Raw genomic sequence first — 18,048 nt, 5'->3', positions numbered from 1 at the left:
TGTACTATTATTTGTCTGTTTGACTTTATTCATTTTTAGCCATGGCTGAGGAGGTAGGGGGTTCTGATTCCGAAATCCCGGGCTTAAAAACACGAAATCCCGAGGTTCAGAATTTATGATAAATTTTAATCCCGACATCCCGAAATTCGAAAAGAGAATACCCGGATCCTGAAAGGGTCAATTCCGAAATCCCGAGCTTAAAAAATCCCGGAGTCCCGACAAAGGTCGTATCCCCCTCGTGGCAGGCTATGTCAGTTTTACTAAGTTTCGTTCTATGAGTATGACCTTCCCTCTGGTATCTTTCGCCCCTCTTTCACAGCACCGAAATACAATATTTTTTTATGATGTATTTTTTCTTTGATAGCATATCGATTTTAATCTGTCTCAATAATCAATTTTAAAGGAAATCAACTGAAAGATTTTTTTTAGGAACGTGCCAAATGAGGGGGTTTTGGGCTTGTATGTGTTTAAATAAATGTTGGGTTTCAGATTTTCCCCGTTCATTTTGACGCTTGTAACAATATGTAAAAAGTTGCTTATCGTAAACGTTTCATTGACAAGAATTTTGAAGATTGTTTTGGTCGCCAATCGGCGAAAAACGCGAATTTAGAATTATTTAAAAATCAATGTGAAGTTTATGCAAGTGGTGTGAAAACGTAGAAATTGGTTATAATTTTACCAAACAGCATACTAAACAACAAGCAGCTAACAAACCTCCAACGTTTCAAAGGGATAAGTTTCTATTCAACATGCTATTTAATTTGTAGAGGTGCATGTTTCGGCCTGTTTTGTAAATGTCAACAATGACAATACCCGCCATGTGTTTTATGAATTATACCGAAATTACAAACAAAATGTAAGAACTTCTTCACTAAGCTTGAATAAGAAGAATATAATGGATAGCTTTGAACCACAAGCACTATTGATGCACAATGTGCACGACCTTCGCAAGCGTCTGTTAGAAACAGAGAGAAATTTGAAGAAGCTTTCAAAAATAGAAAATAGAGAGAAAAATAGATTTGAGTAAGTGAAAAATTGGTTATTTACTTGTTTATACCAGTTTGTTTTAAATATTTTATAAATATAAACATAATTTCAGTTAGTACATATACTAGTAGTAGTAGTTCAAATAATCAAATCAAATAATTATATTGGTGTAAATTCCAAGTGATTTGCTGATTCCCCCGTTTCAATGCACATAGAGGCGCTTGCCACATGAACTTTGACTCTGGAGACTCACAAATCAAATAGAGTTGCTTTCATTATATTGCATGTTTTTTTTAGTTTTATTTGGTAGTATTTGCATGATGCTGCATGTTTTTTATGTGATAGTCGGTTAAAGAGCTCACCAGAGCTCATGTTTTCTCTGTTATAATGTATATATATGCAGACTCTAAATAAAATTACTTACTTACTTACTTACTTACTATACAGAAATGATACTAGCCGAAATTTACAAAATACAAATAAATACAAAAATAAATAAACAAACAAACAAACACACAAAACCAACATATTTTCTCAATGATAAGAGATACATATTTTATATTTACATTTTATATTTAATAATTAATGTATGACCTCAAGCAAGGCTATTCCCAGAGAAAAAAAATAGCCTTGCTAGGCTTAATAATATTTGGACTAACACACTAGTAGTACTACATTTGTACTAGTAGGGCCACTCAAAAATAATGTTGATTTCCCCTAACCCTGTCGGGTCAATTTTTTTCATCTCTTTTTTTTTTTTGGAAGAATGGATGAAAAAATAAGAGTTTCTATTGACAATTATCAATGATGCTTTTATAATTATCTGATTTTCCTTTAACATGTTTAAAGTGTTTCAACATTGCTCAATTATCTGTATTTCAGTTTCATATAGATTGTACCACATTAAAGAATGTGAAACAAACATTAATTACAGGTATAATGGTTAATAACATTCTCTGTAGTCAAAACTGATTTTTCACAAAAAAATAAAATAAGATATATAATTTAAGTTGTTCCTGCCTGCTTGTCCTTTCTAAGTTTCACATGTTAAGGGAAACCAACATACATTGATAAATTACTTTTGGAGTGTCAAGAACTCGTTGGAAGTACTTGATAAATTGCATGCTTATATTGGTGATTTTGAATCTGTTCAAAGTTTGGATTTTTCTACCCTGTATACCACATTGCCTCACATTCTCATTTAGAAAAAATTAACACACCTAATTAAATGGGCATTCAAAAAATCAGAATGTGAATATATATGTTCAAACTCTTTTAGGTCATTTTTTAGTAGCAATAAACAAAAAAACTATGTTAATTGGACATGCTTTGATACTATATATGCCCTTGGATTTTTACTAGATAACATTTTTGTTCGCTTTGGGGATTCTGTATATCGTCAGATTATCGGAATTCCAATGGGGACTAACTGTGCACCACTTATTGTGGACCTGTTTTTGTATTGTTATGAGTTACAATTTATGACAAAAATAAGCAAAGACCCATCGAAACAACATCTGATAAGCAAATTTAATAATACTTTTAGATATTTGGATGATATTTTGGCTCTCAATAATGACGACTTCAGTATGTATATTAATGAAATTTATCCTGTTGAACTTACTTTAAATAAAGCTAATACTAACAATGACCACTGCCCTTTTCTCGATCTTGATATCTATATCACTAATGGAAAGCTGAATACTAAAATTTATGATAAAAGGGATGACTTTTCATTTCCTATCGTTAATTATCCGTTTTTAGATGGTGACGTTCCCTTTTCACCATCTTACAGTGTTTATATATCTCAACTTGTACGATTCGCTCGTGTATGTAACAATGTTTTAGATTTTAACGAGAGAAATTTATGTATTACTGAAAAATTATTACACCAGGGTTTTCGATATCACAAACTAGTCAAAACATTTACTAAATTTTATCATCGGTATAAAGACATCATTCTTAAATATAGCTCAACATGCAGACTTCTAATACGTTCAGGTATTTCACATCCAATTTTTTTGGAAATATTCTTTAAAAGCACAAAGGTGTCAGTACACTTCAGAAACTTACAAAACCTTTGAATAGACTTATTAAAAAGGGATATAATTACGATACTGTTGTCAAGTCATTAAAGATTGCATATTTTGGCGTTAATATTGAGTCACTGATAAGGTCTTTGCATCGGAACTAAACACATTTATTCTAAAAACAGTTGTTGGCATGACACGGGTTATGTTCTTCTCATATATGTTATGATGGTATGATACTAAACCCCTAACGGGAAGGATTGTGCCTGATGTTCATATGATGAAATCATAATCTTTCAGTCAGTTTAATTTAAGTCTGGAGCTGGCATGTCAGTTAACTGCTAGTAGTCTGTTGTTATTTATGTATAATTGTCATTTTGTTTATTTTCTTTGGTTACATCTTCTGACATCAGACTCGGACTTCTCTTGAAATGAATTTTAATGTGCGTATTGTTATGCGTTTACTTTTCTACATTGGTTAGAGGTATAGGGGGAGGGTTGAGATCTCACAAACATGGTTAACCCCGCCGCATTTTTGCGCCTGTCCCAAGTCAGGAGCCTCTGGCCTTTGTTAGTCTTGTATTATTTTAATTTTAGTTTCTTGTGTACAATTTGGAAATTAGTATGGCGTTCATTATCACTGGACTAGTATATATTTGTTTAGGGGCCAGCTGAGGGACGCCTCCGGGTGCGGGAATTTCTTGCTACATTGAAGACCTGTTGGTGACCCTCTGCTGTTGTTTTTTATTTGGTCGGGTTGTTGTCTCTTTGACACATTCCCCATTTCCATTCTCAATTTTATTGATGCAACTTACTTACAATTGCAAAAAAATAAAATCTGTTCTGTCAAGTTTTGGGCAGAAAATGCATGAGATTTGAGCAAAATTGACGAATTTGTATAGATCAAAGAGGAAAAACAATAGATCACAGGAAAATTACTTAATGTTGCTATTTAGCATGAAAATGCATGAGGCTAATTCTAATGGTATAATTAAGGTCCCCAAACCAATCTGGCTAAAAAATATATGTCAGAAGATGATCAGTCCCATGTTGATTCAGCTCCATAATAAAATTGGCAGCTAAGTATCATCTGAAACACTAGTTTCATATACAAACTTGATAATTAAGTTATTGTATTCATTGAATAAAGTTATATCATTTAAATAATTATGGTATGCAAAACTGTTATGAAAATAAATTATAAAAATTACCATAAATTTCCATATTATTGGTAAGGTCAACTTTTTCATATTATGTACATATGGGGGTCTTAAACTTGAATCTGAATTACATCGATTAAAAGGTTATTAGTTTTATATATTTTTTTTAAAAGTGAGGATGATGATGTTGAAAGTATAAGTACAGTAGCAAGTCACCCAGACAGACTATTTCCATTGACCATGGAGGAGCTACTGCAGTACCCAGATAATAGACCAGATGACAGAGACAGTATAGCGTCTGGATTAGCTACACTGCCTGAATCTTCTTATGCTGGCTTTGAAAGAGTCAATCCTTTATCCAGTACTCCTAGTAAACCAAAGGTATGTACATGATGTACATGTAGCTTAGAAGATGAGGTCAAAAGTAAGGAACCAACTTAATTTGCATGAATACATGTAGTTGCATCACATATTTTTCACATTGTTGGACCAGCTACATGTAAGGGATGACATCAAAAGTTCAATGTAGGATGAAAAACTTAATTCACATAGTTTTTTCACTGACCCCCCTACCCCCCATCTTAACTTAATTTAGGAAACATTGATTTTCCTATATGGATATATATGTAAAATCGATTTTGGATTAACAAAACTTGCAGCCATGTTGACCCCCCACCCCCAAACTATTTGATTTAAGTTTTTTATCCTACATCGATCTTTTGATGTCGTCCCTAAGACTAGCATTCAGTACCGAGTGTCTCTTGTCTTTCAAAAATGATCTCCATAAAACAGAACAGAAAATAGAGGTGGAATATCAGAATATCAGAATTATATATGCAACAATCATTAATATATTTCCACTGCATTTATTTAGCTTTTAAAGATGAAGACGGCAAGAATCAATCTTTTAATGGTCCCATTTCAGCTTCTGACAATAAAATATTGAAATATAAATATTTGTAAAGTAAGCTTTCACTGAATAATTTACTAAGGTAGATAAGATCATGTTTCATCAAAAATGATTTGTATATTCTGACTACAATGTACTACTTGCAAATTTTCTTTTGACAATTACCAGATACAGGTTGTAATTGTTAATCAATTAAAATGAAATTAAACCTGATCCAGTTTTAGAAAATTCTAACATTTAATTTTATTCATCCATCATTGTATATAGGGTATTCCAAATTAAGCTTATGGGAAGTTGAGAAATACTCAAGTTTGATGTTTGGGTTCACTGATTAAAATGAAAAGGTAAATTCTTTGAATTTCTTCCTTATTTCTAATGATGGTGGGCCCGGTTTGAAAGAAACATACATCCAAAACAACAGCCTAACCCGCCTATTATTTCAACTTGTTTGTGCAAAATATTAAAACCTTAGTCATTAAAAAGAAAATTTTGTGTTTAGTATACATCTAAAGATGAAAGACTCAGCTACAGCTTAATTGAGGGTCATCAAAAGGTCAACAATGAGTCAGCAGAAGTAAGAAATGTGAAAGAGGCTAACAGGAAGTTACTGTTACAGAATCAGAAATTATTAGTGGAGACAGAAAAATGTAGCCGTGAATTACTTGGTGCTAAATCAAAGGTAACAAGGGAAGATGGTTTTTGTTTTGCTAAAACTTGAAGTGAAAGCACTAATTTAAAAAATTAGAGTGGGGTGCTCATTTTCGCCGGGGACACAATTTCGCCGTTTAAGGATTTTGAGGTGTAAAAACTTCAAAGGATGGCTGAAATGGAAGAAATGTACCCGTAAACTATATTTTTATAACAAATATAATATTTTTTAAAACTGAGACGAAATTGCGGCTCCCACCGAAAATGACAGAAAAACGGACAACGATTTTCGGACAATTTCCTGAATAAAAAACACGATTTCAAAGAAGTATTTCTAAATAAATATTTGACTGAATGCCCTAATTTTGAATTCTTTATACCTTTGAAATGTCTGCTATTCATCTATAATGCAATTGGTTTGATAAAAATTGTTAAAAGCTGCGGTTATTTGGTTTTAAATAGATATGTAAAAACGGCGAATATGTGTCCCCCCATTGACAAAACATCCGGAAATTTCAAACACCCTTGAATCTAACTTTTCAGATGATTTTCTTAAAACAAACCGGTTTTCAAGCTTAAGTATATTTTGCATTTGAAGTTATCTTCATATAGAAATATCAGTATACTTCAAAAACATTTAGACCTGAACATAAACTGTAGAAAACATGGAAAGATGTGGCGAAAATGAGCACCCCACTCTAGGTTCATTCTTATTAGGAAAACAAATTTTGTGAAAAATCTTTGTTGATTATAGATTATAGATCATTTAGGAAGGTAAATGGACTGAAAGTCACAAAACAAAACATCATAAATTTAAAGTTAATAGTACCAACAGTCACAAAAAGTCACAGTTCATATGGTTTGATACATTTTAACAGGGATATTAGGAACAGCCACATTTTATATTATCATATGATAGGGAACGGCACAAAATCATTTCAAAATTTACATGTAAGGAACAAAATGTCATATTTCATTTTTCTTAGGATTTTACAAAAAGTCATTTTTTTTCACAGTTTTTAGATGTATAACATTCTTTGTAGTTGAGACAACAAATTGCCTTTCTGTTTATTAAAGCTTTATAGCAGAGCTATTGGAACCCAATTTTTTTTATGATGAATTGGAAACTTGTGTGTCCTCCATTGTTTTTATGCCCCACCTAGGATAGTAGACTAGAGGGTTTGTGTAGGTAGTTTTTGATGAAGTTGAAGTCCAATCAACTTGAAACTTAATACATATGTTCCCTATGATATCTTTCTAATTTTAATGCCAAATTACACTTATTACTGTTTTGACACCAATCTCACGGTCCACTGATCATGAACATAGAAAATTGCAGTGCGAGTGGGGCATGCATGTACTATGGACACATTCTTGTTTGTTCATATTTAAAAGATGAACTTACTTCTTACATCTAATGAAAAAAAACCTATTTTAACCCCACCACTCCACACACAAGTGCATGTGCTTGTCAAAAATCAGACAGCTCTTCAGGTGTTGTCTTATTTATTATAAATCTATTTTGTTATTTAATCTGTTAATTTTTTTCAAAACTCTTCTAGACTCATTGTGATTTGTCACTTTTAAAAAATACTTTACAGACATATGTCAATTAGTAATGATCAAATTTTGCCCTTGAGAAATATTTTGATTTTTTTTTTAGCTATCATCGTATCAAAAGTATACAATTCATTTCTATTTAATCATCTGCCACAACATGACAGTCTATGTCATTACTTGTAACTTTTTCAATGGGTTTTTATCTGATGTATCATGTAAGGTTTAAGGAGTAAAGTTTTTTTTAAACAACACTGACAAATTCACTTTCAATGATGGCCTTTGAAAAATTTATTGATTTGCTTCAAAATCTTTCAAACTAGAATTAAAAAATTGCAACAAAGATATAGAGATTGTGAATTATCTTGTCTTGTGTAGGTGCAGGAGCTAAGCAAGGAGTTAGATGACTTCAGGGAACAAGTTCCAGATTTGGAGGATAGGATAACAGGACTGCAAGCTGAAACAGAATCACAGGATGCAGCTCTTAGGTAGGTCATATGGGTAACAGTAGTCTTATATGATTTAGGTAGGCTGAAACAGAATCACAGGATGCAGCTCTTAGGTAGGTCATATGGGTAACAGTAGTCTTATATGATTTAGGTAGGCTGAAACAGAATCACAGGATGCAGCTCTTAGGTAGGTCATATGGGTAACAGTAGTCTTATATGATTTAGGTAGGCTGAAACAGAATCACAGGATGCAGCTCTTAGGTAGGTCATATGGGTAACAGTAGTCTTATATGATTTAGGTAAGCTATTGGTTGTCATTTTCTGGTATTTTGTTGTAATATTACAAAAAAATATTATTTTGTGTTAATTAGCTACCCAAGGTAAAACAACAACTGAGTGTTTATGGACTTAAAAGTGGAAGCTTTGTATATTGAAAAAAAAGGTTAACATAATTTTCATGAGACCTTTGTTTTGAAAAAAATTATATCTTGAAATAAAATTCAGTACACAAAACGACATGATTTACATTATTAGTGTTATAAAATTATGCCAGGAGTAATTGATAATGTTTTTGTTTCAGAGATGCTGAGGAAAGATATGACAGAAGTCAAAAACAACTTGATGAAAACAAACAAAGCATTAAAGACTTAGAAAATCATATTGAAGAATTCAGGTCAGAACTATCTGATGAAAGAAAAAAGAGAAAAAGGTAATCTATCATTGAAATCTAGTCAGTATGTTAACAGTAAAATCTTTTATTTGATATCAATAAAAAGTAAATATTGATATTTAAAGTCTGTCATTAATTGTTGGGTTGCTGTTTTTCTTATTCTTAATCTGGGTTTGAGTCAGAGAAAGGGTATCCTTCTGCCATGTCATCTTTTGGGTTGACTCAAATTCAAATCTGAGCTTCCATGCATTTTTATGCCCCACCTACGATAGTAGAGGGGCATTATGTTTTCTGGTCTGTGCGTCCGTTCGTCCGTCCGTCTGTCTGTCTGTCCGTTCGTCCGTCTGTCCCGCTCCAGGTTAAAGTTTTTGGTCAAGGTAGTTTTTGATGAAGTTGAAGTCCAATCGACTTCAAACTTAGTACACATGTTCCCTATGATATGATCTTTCTAATTCTAATGCCAAATTAGAGTTTTTACCCCAATTTCACGGTCCACTGAACATGGAAAATGATAGTGCGAGTGGGGCATTCGTGTACTGAGGACACATTCTTGTTTCAGTATATAAAGATAATTTGCCCTGTTAGAATGTAGTCAGTCCTAAATCCAATGTTAAATGTGGAATTCTTGTGTATAAATTCATATGGGGAACATATTTACATTATTGTAGTAATTACTGGTTAAATTTCTTAAAAAATGAGGAGTTGTTTTCTATTTTAAATGAATCATTTGTAGTTTTTGTACATTTCTTCATCAGTTATTTTCCATTCAGCATTTGAACTAAAAGTTATTTCATGAGATATAGATAGTAGTTAACTAATGTTCAAATTTCATAAATCCATTTTTAAACAGTAAACCCATAGATATAAAATTCAAAGATAATTGAATACTGAGTTATTGGTTATGTTAGACTCATATTTGGAGTAGACTTTCCTGTCAGACATAATAGATATTTTGAGAAGACATTTCTGTAAAAACACAAAGATGAAAGCATTCTGGCAGAATTTGTTATATTTAAAAAAAATAGTTCTCTTCTCATATCTTACATTCTTTAATTTGATTTACAGTACTGAAAATCAGAGGGATGAAGCTTTACAAAACCTGTTAGAATCACAAGAGATGCTGGAAGATTATCAGAAAAAGACAAAAGAGAAGATTAGAAAGGTTTTCTAGAATAGAATATTTCAAATTTTTAATAAATATACATATGATATTTTGATGTCTGCGTCTTGGCGGAAGGGTCATTTTAAGTTTTACCCTTTTCCGTCTGTACTTCCCAAAGTTGGTTTCTGTTTTATAACTTAAGTTTGCCTTAACCAAATGTTATGAAAGTTGTACACAATGCTGATTACCACAAAATCAGATCAAGTTTGAATTTTAGGAGTGTCACTTAAATTGTTCTAGAGTTATTACCCTTTACAATTGTAAAAATTTCTGTTCTACCACTTAAGTTAGTCTCAATCCAATGTTATAAAACTTGTACATAATGCTTATTACCACAAAATACAGATCAAGTTTGAATTTTGGGAGTGTCACTTTAATTGTTCTAGAGTTATGCCTCTTTCCGTTCTCCAACTTAAGTTTGCCTCAACCAAATCTGTGAAACTTATAAACAATACTTATTACCACAAAGCTCAGATCAAGTACAAATTTTGGTAACATCACTTTTACCATTCTTCAGTTATGTCCTTTTACAGATGTATATGATATGCTAGTGTGGACATCATCTATGGTCATGGACACATTACCTATTTATTTTAACATATTTCTAGAATGATTATGTTTTAGATTTTCTTCTTCTAAACACTTTTTATATCTTTATTTACATTTCAGAAACAGAGAGAAACATGAGTATAAAGTACAGATTAAACACCTTTTATAAAGAGTTAAAAACATTATAATCTTCAAAGTTGAAAATTGATTTTGACATTTTACGAAAATTTCGATTTAAAAAAAACAATCTGTTTAAACATGCATAGTGTAAACAGTAAACATTCCATTAAAATTTGATATCCTACAATGAAAAGTTGAAAGATTTGAATTTGATGAAATATAAAATATTTACTTCTAAATTCAGATGGAAGAAAACGAGGATTATCTACGAGACAGTCTTGCTCATGGTAACAGGGAACGCGAAGAACTGCTTGAAAAACTTTCCCTGTTACAGTCTAAAGTGAGGAATCAACATGATGATATCAGGTACAGTGATTCCACATGATGTCAATGTGCCAGTCAAAACTGTGATAAAAAAGAACTTGGTCCAAGGAGCAATGTATATTGCATGTGTATCGCTCATAATGGCAAACATATTATAGAACAAAGCGAAATTATGTAATGTTCTGAAATTTTATATGTGGAAAAGCAAGTAAATCCTGTAAATTTTGAAAAAATCTGTTGAATTGTATGGTCCAGTAAAACTGAGTTTGGATAAGTTTGCTTACAGTTCCAAATGTCAAATGAAATGTTTTGCTAATTATGCAGGACATATTTAGCTACATTTACATACATACCTCCCCATGGCTTTTCTTATTGATCCATCTATTTCAGTGATTTTAAAAAGTGTATGTTTGAAATCATTTGCCTCCTTTTATGTTATATGCTGTTCCCCTACATAATATATAATGAGATACCAATTTCTATCTATAAGGTTATTCACACTTTGTACAATATGTCCAATTGTTTTACTGAAATACATAAATAAGGTCGTTAGTTTTCTTGTTTGAATTGTTTTACATTGTCATTTCGGGGCCTTTTATAGCTGACTATGCTGTGTGGGCTTTGCTCATTGTTGAAGGCCGTACGGTGACCTATATTTTCTAATTTCTGTGTTATTTTGGTCTCTTGTGGACAGTTGTCTCATTGGCAATCATACCACATCTTCATTTTTATAAGACATATCTCTTGAGTTGACAGTTATTGGTTTAAAATTTACTTTACTAGGGTTTTCAGTCTAAAAATGACTATAAATTCAAAAATATACCAGTTTGTTGGCATGTTTTGATATTATTTGACCTTTTGATTTTAGACAATACCAGAGTGAAGAAAGGGTAGAAATGGAAACAAAGAATCACTTAGAACAACAAAATATGGATCTGAAATCACAACTAGCTAAGGTTACAGCTAAACATAGTATGTTATTAATTTTACAGGAAGAACTTTAAATGGTCAGCAGCATTTGTAGTTAAAATAAAAAAAACTTGGGAATATAAGGAGAAATATAGTATGAAACTGTCATCTTAAACATTATTAAAATAAGCTATTCTGTATAGTTTTCAGGTCTATAATTCTAATGGTAAATTGGGGTACAAAGTTCAACTCATATACATTTTTGAGATGAAAAATAATGATTATTCACTGAAAAATATTTTTTAGTTTTCATGACAATTTTGTATTGTATTTTGTAAGTGAATTTCTGAAAAAAGTCTACTGAAAAACTGCTTATATTTTTTGCATCTATTGTTTGTTATTGCATATTGCATTGGATTTTCATTTAGTTTCAAAATAAGTATGGTAGTTACATGTAGTTAATGTATATATGTTTAAATACAAATTGATGTCTTATTGAGGGGGGATAGGACCTTTATCAGTACTTCGGGATAGGGTGTTTTTAAGCTCGGGATTTCAGGATTGACCCTTTTGGGATCCCGGAAATTCTTTTTTTCGAATTTCAGGATTTCGGGATTTAAATTTATTTAAATTCGGGACCTCAGGATTTCATGTTTTTAAGCATGTTTTCAGGATCAGGGCCCCTCCTACCCCCCTTATTGTATCAAACATTTTAACTGACTTGTTCACCAGATTTTCATTTTGTATCAACAATTTTATACTGTTGATTTTTAGATAAATCTGACAATGAGTTGATGATGATGGAGAGTATTAAAAAAGAAAACACACGACTGAAGTCTCAAGTAAATAGACAACAAGAACAGCTAAATACCTGTACACAGGAGATAGAAGAGAGTAGAACCATGCTGGTCCAACTAGAACAACTAGCTTCTCAAGTTCAACAGGATCAAAGCAGAGGTAGTGTAAGTATACGACGTACATGTACCTTGACCTATAATGGTTTTCTTCTTTAAATTGTTACTTGGATGGAGAGTTGTCTCATTGGCACTCATACCACATCTTCCTATATCTATTGACACTTTTTATATGTGCAGTCCAACATGATATACATTAAATCGTTGTATATATGCCTTAATCATTAGAATTAAGATGTTGACACAAAAGAAATATCTTTAGGGGAAACCACTTGTTCTACCAATAAGAAAATTAATACAATTGCCATACAAACAACTATTTAAAGAAAACGATAGTAGAGGGGCATTATGTTTTCTGGTCTGTGGCTCTGTTCGTCCGTTCAAGCCTCACCTACGATAGTAGAGGGGCATTATGTTTTCTGGTCTGTGGCTCCGTTCGTTCGTTCATCCATTCGTATGTGCGTCCGTTCAGGTTAAAGTTTTTGGTCAAGGTAGTTTTTGATGAAGCTGAAGTCCAATCAACTTGAAACTTGGTACATATGTTCCCTATAGTATAATCTTTCTAATTTTAATGCCAAATTAGATTATTACAGATTATTACCCAATATCACAGTTCATGGAACATGGAAAAGGATAGTGCGAGTGGGGCATCCATGTACTTTGGACACTTTCTTGTTACTTTATTCATTTATCTTATACTTAAAATTGTAATTTTCTTATCATTAAAATGGTAATTTTCAAATTTGAACACAATTTAGTGACCTAATTGCACATACTTTTACATAAATAGGTATGTTGATTAAACCCTGAAAACAATGCAAAAGGTCATTCTTCCATATATATTGAGAACAACTAATATGGTGGGACCCTTACCTCACAAAGATAAAGTATATGAAAAATCACTGGAAATATTTTGGAATATAAATGCATTAATGAATATTTGCCAGTAGTATATTATTTTTCATGTATGTAAAGTTAAGTATCTTATTTTGATAATAACTACTTTATGTGTGAAAAGTGTGTTCATATATTACAAGATATTTTGTTTGTTATTTTTTCAGGTTTTTATGCTGAAAATGTATAAGAATGTTTATCAGTCTATACCATTAAAAAATACAAAAACTTTTAACAATTATTTTAATGCACAATATTTTGAATATTTATAGAGAGGTGCAAGTTTCAATGACAGTGGTGTATGTAGTGTGAGACAGGACCAAGGGGCTTCTGGTGGCTTTTATAAGTCTACACATATTGAGCTTGATACCTTCACAACAGAACAAACATCCCCCAGGGGAGGTGCTAGAGCTATCTTACAGGATCTCAGGTTTGTTTTAGTACAACTAACAGTGAGAAGCTCAAACTGTATAACAGGATCTATGCACAACTTGTCTTGTCAGGTTTTCCTATTTATAAGATAAAAATGAGAAAGAAAATAGGTAATATGTGAAAGAGACAACAACCCGACCAAAGAGCAAAAAAACAGCAGAAGGCCACCAGTAATAATGTATGTCATAGTAAACTCCGAAATATATAAATGAACTAAAATTAAAAGATCAGGATGATTGTTTGAAATTTTAAAGGGAAATTCCGCGATTTTTTACTAATCATCTAATTATGTTCATCTTAACATAAAAAACACATTTGCAAAGTTTTAAATTTATATTCCTTCTAATAACGGAGAAAATCAAGTATTTGTAACTTTTTTGGTTGAATTCTCGAGTGGGTCGTGACGTATTAGCCCGATTTATTGAATTCTGGGAAAAAATAAAATCTGTTTAACTCTTATAGCTTATCGACAATATACGTAATTAAAAGCGCACAGCTGACAATTGGTCGTAGTTATTAACCACAATATAAGAATGAACGAAAATGAATATGTTTATACCGTTTTGTATTGATTGAATTAAACTCCTATAAAATTATCTCTAGTAAATGTTTTTGAATAAAATTTAATTAATTATTGTTGAGATTTTTTTCATAAAATATTTATTGAACATTTTTACTGATATTGAACTGAAAATATTTCAGTTCTATTTACCGTTATTGTTTTGATAATCATTTCATTGCAACTAATGTGTGAGCAGAGTGTGTATATTATTTTGTAAAGGTCACTGTATATTTCTCGGCTTGAGGTCAATTCGTTTACCTTGTAGCTATTTAGCCGCAGGTGTGAGTTCAAGCGTACACAGGTATAAATGTTGTTATTTGGAAAGGATAAACAGAAAGGATTAGAAAGAGTATGCTGTCACGATGTTAATACAATAAGATTTAATACACGATGAGAATAAAGATACAATAATTAAATTGTGTAAATTAATTGAAAATAAAATTCAGATTCGTAATTCCGAAAGTGTATAAAAATAAAAGGAAACACATTTTGATTACTTTCTTAGCGGCAATTGGCGTAAAGATTCAAATATGAAGCAAAAAATAGTAGTTTTAATCTTTAATAAAAACTATTCAATATTACCCAATTTGATTTACCATTGTACATCTGTTTGATATCATTGACTTTACCGGAATTTCTTAACTTGTATTCAAATCTGGCTGCGTTTAAATGCTAATAAAACTATTGCAATTTTAAAGTTTTTAATTGACAAAAAAATACAACATACAACATGGATGATTTTTTTTTAGTTTCTTTTTAACATTTTATTCTTACATAATTAAATTCATTTGACAATCATTTACACGAACTTTTTGTGAAAAGAATACCAATTATCTAAGCTAAGGCATTATTTCTTTTGAGGATTTTTGAGGATTTAAAAAAAAAATTCTATGATAATATTTGTGCAATGTTGAACATGATAGCCGTCATTAATCCAAATAAGTAATACAGTAGTTGTAATAAAAGTTATATTTTAGTCATGCATAACTGATATTGACGAATTTAGAATAGTTCGTCCATACATCGTTGTTCTTGAAACAATCATTATCAGTATACATGTAAGTTTAATGACGTATAAGAGCCATTGAGGATGAGCTCCAGACAAATCAGACTAGAAGCGTTTCGTTCGTTTGTTTGTTGGCCCGAAAGGAGAGGAAATGCAACCGCTGGTACAGATAAACGACATAATTACCATACAAGCATTTATAGTCAACACAATCAAAAAGAGTTCCCATCGTTAGACGGGGAATATGAAGGCTTCCAAGAATGAACAAGTGACATGTCTAACTCTGAACAGTTAGAAAACGGACTATCGACATCGACCGCTTGTTCTTGATATGTGAAACTGTATGCATATATATACGTATACGTTTATGATATAGTGATGAGTTCTTGCGTCTGACAAAAACTAAATTCCTTCATGGTTATATCTTGCCATATTGGTTTGTAAGGTGATTATTCAAAATCGTTATTTGAAAATCCTGTTTGTGAGATGTAGATTCATTTCAATACAGAAATTTTGTCTCTATATTTCACAAGTGTATAACACGGAGAAGCTCTGAAGGTCCATTACTCCCATTTTGATTGGGTGTGAACCATCGATGTTTACAGCAATATCAAAGAATAAGATGATGATGGTAGAAAGAACTATGGGCGTCATGTGGCAAATATTACATGCATATCGAACAATGAGTTGTCAATCTGTATGAAAAGATTTCCAATACAACCATATATATTATTGAGAAGGAATGTTTACATGCTATACTCTCGTACTAGTATTACAGGGTTCTTGTGGCGTTCACCTTAGACACATATCTTTTTAACGATGTTTAAAAAAAAGACAGAACCAATTTAATGTCATATTTCCCTATTTTTCAAATATAACTATTTCTGACAAGAATACCCCTATTTAGCGGACAAGTAATTTATTCTTTTTTCTGTTATTGAATACCAAGAAAGAAAATAAATCCCGAAATTAATTTGAAACTTTGATACTCAAAAGTTTCCCAGCAAAATATTCACATCCCCTGGGGATAATTAGTGTTCGTTCAGTGGCATATATAACAATTGTGATGACGAATTCCTTCCTTTGTTCGAGAACAATCTTATTGAAATATAAATCTGTGATTTTACTAGGTCCACAGCTTCAATAAACCAAAGCAAAAGTTATACATCGACCTGTATTTAAATCAAATTGGTTCTCTTCTTCTTCTGGAATACAATAGTCTATCGACATTCGATGATTATATACTGTTGGCATACGTAGACTAGTATATTTACAACACATTTACCCCTATTTTTTCAAAATATATGTTTTTTTCTTATGTTCAATTTATACATGTATATATTTTAAATTGCGCTATAGTTCCGTAACTTTCTATCCAGTCGCATAAACGAATCGTCGGCAAGTGCGTACATTTTATTAAATCAATATTTCTGGTCTGTTCCAATCTGTCCTTCACTATTGACAATGAGTATATATTACATTTTCCCAAATTCACCCCTGGAAAAAATATTTAAATAGATTTTAATTTCATCAAATCTTATTTTTTTAGTATTATTTATATTTTTATGAATTATATTCTTTACACCAGAAATGTTATTTATAAACAAGCGTATGAGTTTAGTAATGACAAGTAAGACAGAGTTGTATATTATACATCTGATAGTTCAAAATGGAAAGTTATAAGTTATAAGTTATCAGCCGTGTACACTGATCAATACCTGCAGAAGTGAAACGATGCATGAACTTGCAAGCCCGACAGGAAATCGCTTGAATACCTGGACGTGTCACCTCACACCCCTCACAATACCTTTGGAAGTAATACCTTTAGCCATGCTGGTGATCAGATGGAGAAGATCAAAATATATTTGAAAAAAGTTTATTACTTTAAAGAATTATGAACAAATTAGATTTTCGAAAACAATTTTCACGGAACACTTATTTATGATTTCAACTTTGACTTTTCACCTTATTCCAATATCAACAGTTTAAAAACAACAGACCATGGTAATTTAAAAAAAATAAGAATATTTTCCGTATCAAGTTAGTTATATCGACACGCAATTACGACTACATCGGTTACTGTAGTTTTGTTTCTTTGTGGTTTATAGACATATCGTTTTTATTAATCGGGAAAAAAGACAAAATGGCGGAGCGCAGAGAATTGATACTCTAAATTTAAAATCGATGGTGATTGTTTATCTAGCGGAATTAAACTTTAATATTTATGAATTTGAGCATTTTTATACAGAATGAACATAATATCAATTTTTGATTTTTTTGCGAAGTTTCCCTTTAAGATATTTGGTCTGTTTGCAAAATGATGCTTTTAAAAGCATTTGTCTTCTTTCACCTTATGCTGAAAATTCCAAAAAGAAGGAAATTTGTAGTCAATAATTCTGGAACACTTAAAGGTCTTATGACAATGTGGTTTTCATTCTAAATATTTTGTTAACTACCAATTCTATAGGAATGTTTGTGTTCTAAGTTCTAAATCTACAAAAGGAAACAATAATTTTGTCCTAAAAAATATTGGAGATAGTTTCAAAATGTATACCGTTTTTGAATATAAATCTGTAATGAGAACTTTGGAGAGTTTTTTAGTCTAGATTAGCATTCTAAACTGACCAGTTACCAGCAATATCTCTGTCAAAATAGAAACAAAGGTTGATATCAGATGGAAAATGGTAAAGGAACTGTATCTCTTGGAAAAATAAATTCTTTGAAAACATGTCGTTGTCTTGACAGATTCTGGCAATCTTCTTAGC

General features: G+C 31.5%; 1 protein-coding gene across 1 annotated transcript in view; it reads left to right on the top strand.

Moving 5' to 3' along the window:
* Window positions 1–541: 541 nt before the first annotated feature.
* The window catches only part of LOC139512945 (coiled-coil domain-containing protein 18-like), a 42,649-nt gene continuing 25,142 nt past the window's right edge, over window positions 542–18,048 (top strand). Inside the window, exons 1-10 of the mRNA XM_071300931.1 lie at window positions 542–1,023; window positions 4,351–4,558; window positions 5,587–5,766; window positions 7,671–7,780; window positions 8,322–8,450; window positions 9,477–9,573; window positions 10,487–10,608; window positions 11,435–11,538; window positions 12,250–12,437; window positions 13,556–13,713. Coding sequence (XP_071157032.1) covers window positions 896–1,023; window positions 4,351–4,558; window positions 5,587–5,766; window positions 7,671–7,780; window positions 8,322–8,450; window positions 9,477–9,573; window positions 10,487–10,608; window positions 11,435–11,538; window positions 12,250–12,437; window positions 13,556–13,713 — 1,424 coding nt within the window. The 5' untranslated portion in view covers window positions 542–895. The remainder of the gene's footprint in view (window positions 1,024–4,350; window positions 4,559–5,586; window positions 5,767–7,670; window positions 7,781–8,321; window positions 8,451–9,476; window positions 9,574–10,486; window positions 10,609–11,434; window positions 11,539–12,249; window positions 12,438–13,555; window positions 13,714–18,048) is intronic.

This window comes from Mytilus edulis, chromosome 2 (assembly GCF_963676685.1).
Source record: "Mytilus edulis chromosome 2, xbMytEdul2.2, whole genome shotgun sequence".
NCBI classification, from domain to species: Eukaryota; Metazoa; Mollusca; class Bivalvia; order Mytilida; family Mytilidae; genus Mytilus; species Mytilus edulis.
This window is presented reverse-complemented; position numbering and strand designations above follow the sequence as displayed.